At 43.1% G+C, this 12027-nt stretch overlaps 1 protein-coding gene across 1 annotated transcript in view; it reads left to right on the top strand.

Annotated features, from left to right (window-relative positions):
* The first annotated feature begins 990 nt into the window (after window positions 1-990).
* Window positions 991-12027, top strand: part of MIB1 (MIB E3 ubiquitin protein ligase 1) — a 141354-nt gene continuing 130317 nt past the window's right edge. The window contains exon 1 of the mRNA XM_055236556.2: window positions 991-2010. Coding sequence (XP_055092531.1) covers window positions 1782-2010 — 229 coding nt within the window. The 5' untranslated portion in view covers window positions 991-1781. The remainder of the gene's footprint in view (window positions 2011-12027) is intronic.

Raw genomic sequence — 12027 nt, 5'->3', positions numbered from 1 at the left:
TGCAGGGAACCGAGATGGAGCCACTGCACTCCAGCCTGGCTGAAAGATTGAGACCCTGTCTCAAAAACAAAGCAAAGCAAACAAACAAACAAAAAACAAAAAAATTTTTATTTTAGTACATAGTAATTCCTTGGGTACATTTTACGTCCGTTTTTTGTCTTTTCCCTTGATTATCCATTCTGTTAGCATTTCCCTCCTTTGACTATCAGGAAAAGCAACAGTTTATGCTAACAATGCATGCTAACAGTGCCAACAGTGCTGGCCTATGTAAACACTGGTTTTAAACCCTATGCAGCATAATGTCATTTGAATAACGGCAACCAGAAACTTCTCTTATAGTCTTCGAATCTTCCTTTGAAGGTTGTATTTTGTAATTAGGGACTGAATTTTTTCTCGAGTGGAGGCAATTATTAATGAGCAAAGTTTGGAGTCTGTCTATCACTCTAATTCTGCATAAAGGCAAGACATTCTAAAAGGCTTTACCTTCTTCTAAAAGGCTTTACCGTTGCTCACAACATTCCATACCATGCTGTTCAGCTTAAGAACACACTACTAACCTGCTCTGTCTGGTTTGAAATGTTTTCAATTTACACACAAATACAGATCTCCCTGAATCTGTGAATGTATTTCTACCTTCGTTAAAAAAGAAGACTAAAAGAATATGGAATATGAAAAGAATATGGAAAAGAAGACTAAAAGAATATGGAATCCCTAATTCACAATTACTTCGCCTAGGAAAACTAGCAGTTAGTGAAAAACTGGCCACATCACAGCCGCACAGCTCCGGCAGCCCGGGTAGCTTCCCCACCCTCACTTTCTGCAGCCCCGCCTCCAGGACGACCTAACCGCTTTCCTCATAGCTCATTGGGCGCGCGGCACCACCGGGCGGCAACTCCAGGGGTCCGCCCCTGGACCCGCCCCTCCATCGCCCGGGGCTGGGGTTGGGCTTCCATTCTCCCTTTTTCTAGACCGCGCGCATGCGCACTCTCATTGGACCCTGGAGAGACGCTTTGGGATCAGTTTTCTCCTCCTTTCTTCCCGCGATCGCGCGGCTCTCTGAAAGCCTTCCCACTCTATTATTGCCGAGGATCCCCCTCCTAGACACTCTGAGAAGGTGCCGCTTCGGCCTTGGGTACGGCGGTACCCGGATGTGGAGCCGCTCTCGCCCGGCTGGGACTCTGTGGCGGGGCGGAGCGCGGCGGCTGGTGCGGGGGCAGAGAGAAGGGGGCCTGAGGGCCCGAGCGCTCGCCGGACGCCGGGAGGTACCACCGCTGCCTACGGGGGAGGAGGCGGCGCCGGCGTTTGGGCGCCCGCCCCGGAGCGAGGGGCTCGGGTCGCAGAAAGGCCGGCAGTTAAGCTTGCTCCCCGCCGCCCCCCTCGGGCTAGCCTACCCCGGCCCCCTGCGCTCCTCGCGCCCCCGGCCGGGGGAGAGCGTGGTTTCCTGGCGGCCGTCGCTGTAGCCTGGCCAGGGAGCCCGGAGGAAGCGGGAGAGTCCCCGCCCACGGCCCCCTCCCCTCTGCCCTCTCCCCGCCGCCGCCGCCTCCGAGCAGCAGCGTGCCGCCCTCCAGTCCGAGCGGGGGGCGCGGCGGCGACTGCTGGGCAGCGGCTTTGGGCTCCGCGGGGACCGCGCCGCCGCCCCCGTGAGTTATTCCTACGTACCCCGGGGCTCGCTGCCGCCCCCGCCGGCGCCGAGAGTCCGGCCCGGGCCCAACTCCCTCACGGGCCCCCCGGCGGCAGCGGCGGCGGCGGCGGCAGCGGCGGAGCCCACCGCCCGGGCCCCGATGAGTAACTCCCGGAATAACCGGGTGATGGTGGAAGGGGTTGGCGCTCGGGTAGTGCGCGGCCCGGACTGGAAGTGGGGGAAGCAGGACGGCGGCGAGGGCCATGTGGGCACCGTCCGGAGCTTCGAGAGCCCCGAGGAGGTGGTGGTAGTGTGGGACAACGGCACCGCTGCCAACTACCGCTGCTCCGGGGCTTACGACCTCCGCATCCTGGACAGCGCGCCCACCGGTAAGCCGCGGCCACCTGGCCAGGGCCTGCGCGCGCGGGGGAAAGGGGCGAGCTGCGGTGGGCGTCGGTGCCGCGGGGAGAGGTCTGCGGTGGGACACCTGGTGGGCAGCGCCCGGCTGGAGTGAGCGGAAAGGGAAAGCGCCAAGGGAATTCTAGGTTTTGAACGGGTGAACAAACACTTTGAGAAAAGACCCCCTACCCCCAAGGGAAATGATGGCAGCACCATCACCGGGATGCTTTCAAGCCTGGAAGACACAAAGCACCGGGAAGAGAACAGACACAGGTCCCCCAACCCGACTCCTCCTCTTGGGAAGGGGTCTGGAGAGGCCTGTCTAAATAAGCCATTGAAATTAATCAGCCACCAAGTGATAACTGTCTGAAGGGAGGCTTGCTTTGCCATATGGTGCTCAGTTGACCGTTTATAATTGCCGAGGGGCCGTTGGTACCTCGGATTTGCGGAGATGCCTTTTTTTTTTTTTTTTTTTTACCTCCTGTGACACAGAATGACTTGGAGTTCATAGCCAAATGTTACTTGGGACTCTGGAATGATTTCTCATCCAAATTGTTCTGTTTTATATCTTTATATCAATAGAGGGAAAAACATGCTGAGCTCTTGAACCATTTCTTTGTGTTAAATACTTTTTCCAAGTGGCAGATCGGCGTAGGGGACACCTGATGTTATTTTTTGTTACACTAACGTCCGTCTCAGTAAGGTGATGTCAGAATCTTACTCATTCACCCAGCAGTGAGTCAGGGTCCTTGATTAGTGAATCTTGATTACTGAATTTTAGGGGTCTGTTATTGACGCTAGAGTTTCTAAATGATTAAACCAAAGGCTTGCTTTCACTAAATAAATTCATTTTCATATAAATTCATCTTTGGTATTATCCTTGATTCTGTAGAAAATAGTTCACATTTAAAATTGAGTACTTTTCAGAATTCCTAAATGAGCTACTTCTAAGACATTGAGTTTGGCAAAGCCTTACAAATCTTGGAATGGGCTCATAGTTAGTAGTAGTAGCAATAAAGAAATTAACACAAGCCAACTCAGTTTTTGAACAGATAATTCATAAAATTGTGTTCCTTAGCTAGCTTTTAAAAAACATTTATTAAAAAATATTTTTATTTTTAGAGACAGTTGTCTCGTTTTATTTCTCCGGCTGGTCTTGAACTTCTGGCTTCAAGCAACCCTCCTGTCTCAGCCTCCCAAAATGCTGGGATTACAGGAGTCAGCCACAAGGCCAGGCTTTAGATAGCTTTTTGAATATTAAAAAGGGTGTATGTACAGGACTAGACGAAAATAAAAAGATTCAACAGCACAAAAAGGGGCAGCCATTGTTATCAGTCTTTTGTGTAGTCTTACAGAATACTCTATTGCATGGCAAGCATGTGTGTGTCTATACTATAAATCTAATCCGCTTTTAAGTGCAAATGATAAACTATATTCACTCCTTTGCACTTTTGTTTCTTTCACTAAATTATATTGGTGATTGTTCCATTGTTTCATGGCTGCATATTATTCCAGTGATGGGATACGGTGATTTATCTAACCAGGACTTTATCGATGGGCGTTTCATTATTTCATGCTTTCTTTACAATGATGCAGTGAATAAATCCTTGTACATGTATCCTTGTGTATATATGCTGAGTATTTCTGAAGAAGTGGAATTGTTGCATCAAAACATTGCACATATTTAACATTTTGGTAGATGTTGACTTACTGCTTTTTGAAGACGTTTTGTGAGTTGAAACTGCCAGCAACAGTGTTTTGAGTCCTATGCCTAATTTCTGCCTACTCTTTTTTTTTTTTTTTGAGACAGGGTTTTGTTTTGTCACCTGCAGCCTTGAAGTTTTGTTGTCATGCTAGCTCAAGCTAAAGTCTGACCACAACCCTTATTTGGAGGAATTCTTGGTATCAGTAATTGTAGCTTTATGAGGAAATTTAAGTATCTAGGGTAAAGTGTAACAGATTCTTTACTACGGTGATTTTTGAAGGGATATTAATGTTATCTATATGTTTGTAGTATGGGGTATATCTATCATATTAATAGTTTTATTATCTTAATATAAAATAGGTGTTTTTCAGAACTCACTGTTTTAGAATCTTAGTTTAATAAGATAATTTTATACATTAATTTGTTATATGTAGTGGTTTATCTTGTTCATCTGATCTTTTAACAAACATTTTAAGAGCAGGATGGACGCAGAATAGCCAACCTTCATATGAAGTACTTGTTAAAATATATTTTAATTTCTACCGTTTAAATTCTTCAGGTTTTTTTTTTTTTTTTTTTTTTTAGAACTAAACAAAATTGTAAGCTCCTGGCTCTTGTTTTGCCCCAGGACTATAATACTACTTTCAGTGTTTTCCTTTTTCTCCAAAATATTTAATAATCAGTGTTCATTGACATTTTATTACATTCTATAAGATTACTCAATATTTATTAAATACTTGATATTTATTTGCATGATGTTAACATTTTAAAAATTAACTTTTGTTTTTGAAACAATTGTAGTCTTCCAAAAAAATTACAAAACTAGTAGGAGTTCCCTTTTGCCCTTTACCCACCTTCTTCAGCTGTTAATATCTTAGCAAGTACAATGATCAAAACCAGAAAATTAACACTAATACGTTAATACCGTATTAACTAATCTATACACCTTATTCAGATTTCGTTTATTCAGATTATATGTAGTGGTTATTATTAGTGTCCTACTAGTATTCTTTTTCTGATCCAAGATCACAAGTTGCATTTAGTGGTCTCTTCCAATCTGGGCAAGTTCCTCAGTCTTTAGTCAGTGTCAAAGTAGTGAAAAACAAACTTGTTATCTCTCAAATTGGGTGTTTCTGCTGCTTTTTCATGATTAAATTCAGATTATGTATTTTCGGCAAGAATATCATAGAAATGATGTTTTGCCCTTGTTAGTGCATCATACTGGGAGGTACATGGTGTCCGTATGTCTCATTAATGACAGTGTTAACTCGGCCAAGTCACCAGAAATTTTACCAACTGTTGCTTTTGTACCAGCAATGTGATGCCAATGTGAAAAAGATAACTTGTATCTTACATATTATTGTGAAAATACTTTTGACTTCATGAAGCCCCTCAAAGGGTCTTGAGGATTTCCCTAGAGGTTGAAGAATAACACTTTGAAAGTCACTGCCCTGGAGAGAATCTCTATTTGAGCACATAGAAGCTTGTATAAGAATGTTCACAGCAGTTACGATGGTTTTGAGATAAAATAAAATTTAAAAAAGAATGTTCACAGCAGTGTTGCATGTAAAAACAGAAAATTGGAAAAAACTTAAATGTACGTTAGCAGGAGACTGGATAAGTTGTATGAATTTGTATAGTGCAGTACTGTATTGAAGAGAATGTTAAGCAAATAAAGTTGCAAAAGAAAACCTATGGTATGTTAAAGTGCGGAACAAAAGTATTTTAGGGTAGGGTTTTGCAACCTTGGCACTATTGACATTTTGAATTGGATAGGATAATTTTTTGTTATAGGAACGTCCTGTGCATTGTAGGCAGGCATCCCTGGCCTCTACCCATTAGCAGCAGTAGCACCCCACCTCCTTGTGGCAACCCACAATATCTCCAGACATTGCCAGATGTCCCCTAGTGGGGGCAAAATTGCTCCCAATTGAGACTCATTGGTTTAGGGATATGTACATGTGTGGTAAAAGTATGCCACATAAAGATAATGATAAACATTAAATTCAAGGGAGTGGACATCCTTATGGTGAAGGGAGTGGAGAGCACGATTGGTGGAAGTACACCAGGGGCTTTTAAGTATTTTGGTAAAGTTCTGTGATTAAACCTACCCCATGGTGAGTGCATAGGTGTTATACACACACACACACACACACACACACACAATTTTATTTTTTTTGAGACAGTCTTCCTCTGTGGTCCAGGCTGGAATGCAGTGGTGTGACCTCAGCTCACTGCAACCTCCGTCCCCCAGGTTCAAGCGATTCTCCTATCTCATCCTCCTGAGTAGCTGGAATTACAGGCATGCACCACCACACCTGACTAACTTTTGTATTTTTAGTAGAGACGGGTTTTCACCATGTTGGCCAGGCTGGTCTCGAACACCTGACCTCAAGTGACCCATAGCCTCAGCCTCCCAAAGTGCTGGGATTACAGATGTGAGCCACCACACCCAGCCCTTTCTATATTTTTGTGTGTGTCATATTTTTGTACTGAATTAAAAAAAAAGCCTTATATTTATCAGAGGGAGAACTGAGGTTGCCTTTGATTATTCATCCTTTGTTCCCTAGTTCCACCTATATTATATGAATAGAAAATTTATTGCAGTATGATTGGGAATTAAGAAATGGGTAACCTTCAGCATAAGATTCCTTGCAACTTTTCTGGGAGTTAAGGATTCTGGAGTGGTTGGATCATTGTGAATCTTTCTGATACGATTTTTCTCCCTACATTTTGAAGATTTTGTCTGGGAGTTGTATGCGGGTCTGCAATATTTTGGCATATCAGCTTTATTTTTTCTTTTAGGACACACATGATATGTTTGAATTTATGATCTAGGATAGTTAAACTTTGCAGAGAGGAGCATTTAGTATCTGTTTGAGTGATACAACGTCTATCTTGTTTCCAGATTCATTTGGCTCATTTGTAGTGAGCAAGAAGATTTTGGGACTATATGGGATGTTATTTAATTATTTTGGATCTAATTTTGTAAAGTCTGTAGTCAGGTAGGTATAGTTGACTTTTTATCATCTAGGCACTGATTTTATAGGAGTTGGAGAAAAACGTGTTTTTATTTATGCTTGCTTTGTGTTCACTTGACTACAGTGTTGTATTGTTACCAGAGATAATGGAGAAAATGAGTGTAGATTGCCTGTTAAGGTTCTGTCATTCTTGGTATCGATAATACAAAGTTAGAGGTATAGAAAATCAGCTTTATTCAAAACCAGTTTCTGGTCATAGTTCATTCAAACTGTTTTGGGGGTAGTTCTTTGTCCTTTTCTTTGACCGCTAGCAAAGAATGCCTCTCCAATCATACGTGGAAAAACTTCTCAGATGTTTTGTATTCAATTGAAGGTTTAAAAGGGCTGACCCTGGGTGAAAAAAATGAAATGAATTAATAATCCTCAGCGTTTCTTTATCAGAATAGAGTCCCCTATTCTGATCTGTTTCTAGAACTACAGTAGAAAAGGGTATTTGTCAGGACACAAAGCCGTAGGAAAAAGCAGGATTTGAGGAAACAATGTTTGGGGAGCAGGATGCCACACCTGGAAAGGATGAAATATCACAAAATGTTTTTTACTAATGACATCTGCAAGGAAAACTTTATTTCCTCATAGATCCTGCCTATTTTAAAGACTTCTGTAAAATCGTCTTTCTTATTTTATTTCCTTCACTAAAACAATGTTGTAAATTATGAAAGTCTTATCTAGTTCTTAATAGTCCCTGTAGATTGCAGCTTGATTGAGCTGAGGACTTCAAGAAATCAACTAGTAGACCCCTGTGTCAGTACTTCTCAAACTTAAAGCACACAGATCACCTGGGGACCTTTTAAAATGCAGATTCTGATTCAGTAAGTCTGGGATTCTGCGAGAGTATTTCTAATAAGCTCATAGGTGATGCAGATACTGCTGGGATCAAGGACGCACTTTTGAACAGCAGAGTACTAAGTGACTATTTGTCTACTTGAGATGCCGTGCGTTTCTGTTTTCTCCTTTTCCTTTCAACAGATTCCAAGCCTTGATTGTTTGTTGGTAATACATGTCTTTAAAACTAGATTGGCATTATTAGTCGGGGAGAAGAGAAGTATGTACAACTGAAATAAAGGAACATGTAACACCTTTCTGATATATGTACTTTTTGTAAGTGTAATGCTATCTTAATGTATATTTTCGATCCTCTACTTTCCAGCCTGTCCCTCTGATTAGATTAGATGTTTCTTTTTGAATGTGTTCCCAGGCAGCCACCCACCAGGGTCTCTCCTCCACCCTCTTTAATTGCTAGCTAGTGTGATCTCCCCACACGTGTGCTTTCATCTGTTATAGCAGGGTATGCTGTGTTGTAATTGTCTTTTGCACTAGATTATTAGTTTAAGGGAAAGGGTCTGTGTTATTCTTGTATCTCCATTTTCTGGCAGAACCGTGTCTCTGGATGAGTATTTTCTGAATCAGACACACTTTTCAAAGAGCTTTTGACTCATTGGATCAGAGATTAGATAGATATTATCCTAAAACAAGATAAAAGGAAACTGAGATTCAGAGAGATTAAGAAATTTGTCCAGTAACAAAGCTGGTGAGTGGCAAATAGTAGGGATGAATGCCAGTTCATTGCTTTTCCTCTGTTTCATTCTCTTTTATAGTATAGTCGTTCAGAAACATGACCACCTGTAACACTTTGCTTGTGGGAAAATTGATAATGAAATGTAAACCAACTTAGAAATGAAACTTTGTGATATATCCTGTTGTAAGTTGTTCAGTGCTCTTTTCAAAACCATTCTTCTTTAATTTTTCTTTTCTTCCCCTCTCCCTCTCTCCCTTCCTCCCTCTCTCTCTCTCTCTCTCCCCCTCTCCCCCTCTCCCTCTTTCCCTCTCTCCCCCTTCTGCCTTTCTCTTCTTTCTTTCTGGAGTTTCACTCTTGTCCCCCAGGCTGGAGTATAGTGGTGCAGTCTTGGCTCACTGCAACCTCCGCCTCCTGGGCTCAAGCCATCTTCCCATCTCAGCCTTTTGAGTAGCTGGGACTACAGGTGCGCACCACCATGCACAGCTAATTTGTGTATTTTTTTGTAGTGACAGGGTCCTGCCGTGTTGCCCAGGTTGGTCTTGAACTTGTGAGGTCAAGTGATCCACCTGCCTTGGCCTCCCAAAGTGCTGAGATTACAATTGTGAGCCATTGTGCCCGGCCTTTTTTTTTTTTTTTTTTTTTTTTTTTTTTTTTTAAAGAGAGAGTTTCACTCTGTTGCCCAGGCTGGAGTGCAGTGGTGTGATTATGGCTCATTGCAACCTCGAATTCTTGGGCTCAGGTGATCCTCCCACCTCAGCCTCCCAAGTAGCTAGGACTACAGGTGCACACCACCAAGCCTGGCTAATTTTTTTTATTTTTTATTTTTCTTAGAGTTGAGGTCTTGCTGTATTGCCCAGGCTGGTCTCAAACTCCTGGCCTCAAGTGATCCTTCAACCTCAGCATCCCAGATTGCCTGGATTACAGGCATGAGCCACTGAGCCCTGCTTGTTTCTTTCTAGTGTGTCTTTTTTGCACAGCTAAGGTTTTACTGTATACATAGTTTTGTTTCATTCTTTTTTTTCCACTTGACATATATGTTTTCTGTTTTCCTTATAAATAATCTAATATGTACTTCCTATATGGTAAAATAAGGTGACAGTTATTTTTATGTCTTAAACTTAACTACTTATAGAGAAATATATATGTATTTCCATATAGGTATGCCATATGTACTGTTCTTCAGCTTTCTTTTTAAATGAATATTGTCTTGGACATCTTGCAGTGTTAGCACATAAGAATCTGTCTTATTCTTTTTGGTAGGTACATAGTATTTAATAGTTAAAAAATATATTACGTAACTATTCTTTTGATAGACATTTATAGTGTTTTCTTTTTTGTCATTTTAAACAACACTGCAGCAAGTATCTTTGTGTATACATACGTTTGTGTACTAATTTTTAGCTTTTAAATTAACTTGTTACAGGAATTTCTGTTATAAATGACATGGCTAAATATTGTCCTCACTGACTTTGAGAACATTTGTCTTTTAATAGAGGAATTTAACTTGTTCATATGTATTGTGGCAACTGATACATTTTTTCTGATTACTGCTACCTTAGTCTTTTTTTTTTTCGAAACGGAGTTTTCCTTTTATTGCCCAGGCTGGAGTGCAATGGCGCGATCTCGGCTCACCACAACCTGTGCCTCCCGGGTTCAAGTGATTCTCCTGCCTCAGCCTCCCAAGTAGCTGGGATTACAGGCATGCCCCACCATTCTCAGCTAATTTTTTGTATTTTTAGTAGAGACTGTGTTTCGCCATGTTGGTCAGGCTGGTCTCGAACTCCCGACCTCAGGTGATCCGCCTGCCTCAGCCTCCCAAAGTGCTGGGATTACAGGCATGAGCCATTGCACCTGGCTGCTACCCTACTTTTTAACTTTCCAGTTTTCTTGTATTTTTTTTTTTTTAACCAGTGAGTTAGAAATTTTATCACCTTTTTTTTCTGCTCTGCTAATTATTACCTTTTAATATTTAACAAACATTGAAAAATTATTTTTTTTTTTTGCATGTAGAAAAACTAAACAGTCTCTTTAATTACTCCTACCCATACTTCTTTCTTTCTTTATTTTTTTGAGATAGAGTCTCACTCTGTCGCCCAGGCTGGAGTGCAATGGCATGATCTCAGCTCACTGCAACCTCTACCTCCTGGGTGCAAGCAATTCTCCTACTGGGTGCAAGCTATTCTCCTACCTCTGTGGGGAGCCAAATTCACATTCCCACGCATTGGCAAAGCCTGCAGACAGGGAAGTAGGTGGCATGGCAAAGACCTGACCACTGAAGATCCTGTCATGGGTAGCTTCCTCTTCTTACCAGATCAGTGAAGCACTGTGAATGGCTTTTCATAGTTAATGGTTAGCACAGGACAGACTGCAGAGGCCGCATCAAAGGAAGACAAAAACAATTATTGTGTGGATTTTTAACCCCTGACATGTATAAAAGCACTGAATAAACCAGAGCTTGTCGGCGCTTCCCTATCAGGGGACCGTCCCTCCTAATCCCGCTTCTCTGTGTCTTTCTTTCACCATTCTTCTCACTACTTCTCGGTGCATCCCTGAATAACCCCTGCGGCCGGACCGCAAGATACCTCAGCCTCCTGAGTAGCTGGGATTACAGGCGGGTGCCACCGTGTCCGGCTAATTTTTGTATTTTATTTTTATTTTTTTTGAGACAGAGTCTCACTCTGTCGTCCAGGCTGGAGTGCAGTGGCAAGATCTCAGCTCACTGCAAGCTCCGCCTCCCAGGTTCACGCCATTCTCCTGCCTCAGCCTCCTGAGTCGCTGGGATTACAGGTGCATGCCACCATGCCCGGCTAATTTTTCGTATTTTTGGTAGAGATGGGGGGTTTCACCGTGTTAGCCAAGATGGTCTCCATCTCCTGATCTTGTGATCCGCCCGCCTCGGCCTCCCAAAGTGCTGGGATTACAGGCGTGAGCCACCACGCCCGGCCTAATTTTTGTATCTTTGGTAGAGATGGGATTTCACCATGTTGGCCAGGCTGGTCTGGAACTCCTGACCTCAGATGATCCACCCGCCTCAGCCTCCCAAAGTCCTGAGATTACAGGTGTGAGCCACTGCGCCCAGCCATCTCCTGCCCCACACCTCTTACCTTTTTCGTTGTGTTGGTTTTATGTAAATTTTCAGGAAAATTAGTCCCAAATTTTTGTTTGCATTGTCCTCTCTCCCCCACCATACTCCTGTAAATATATGCTTCTTTTTATGTTGTGAGATTTGCTCAGCTGGGCACAGTGGCTGACGCCTGTAATCCTAGCACTTTGGGAGGCTGAGGCGGGCCAGTTGCTTGAGCCCAGGGGTTTGAGACCAGCCTGGGCAACATGGCAAAACCCCATCTCTACAAAAAAATATAAAAATTAGCCCACCATGGTGGTGTGTGCCTGTAGCCCCAGCTATTTGTTGGTGAGGCTGAGGCAGGAGGATTAGTTGAGCCTGGGAGGCGGAGGTTGCAGTGAGCTGAGATCATACTACTGCACTCCAGCCTGGGTGACAGAATGAGACTCAGTCTTAAACAGAGGAAAAAAAAAAAAGAAAAAGATTTGCTCATAAAATTGCATTAAACATCACAGTTATTGTTATTATTTTATTTATTTATTTTGAGACATAGTCTCTGTTGCTCAGGCTGGGGTGCAGTGGCACGATCTCGGCTCACTGCAGCCAAGTGATTCTCCTGCCTCAACCCTGCAAGTAGCTGTAACTACAGGTGTGCACCACCATGCCCAGCAAATTTTTGTA

The sequence above is a fragment of the Symphalangus syndactylus genome, chromosome 1 (assembly GCF_028878055.3).
Source record: "Symphalangus syndactylus isolate Jambi chromosome 1, NHGRI_mSymSyn1-v2.1_pri, whole genome shotgun sequence".
Lineage (NCBI taxonomy): Eukaryota > Metazoa > Chordata > Mammalia > Primates > Hylobatidae > Symphalangus > Symphalangus syndactylus.
The sequence above is the reverse complement of the archived record's forward strand: the minus strand, read 5'-3'. Positions and strand labels throughout refer to the sequence as shown.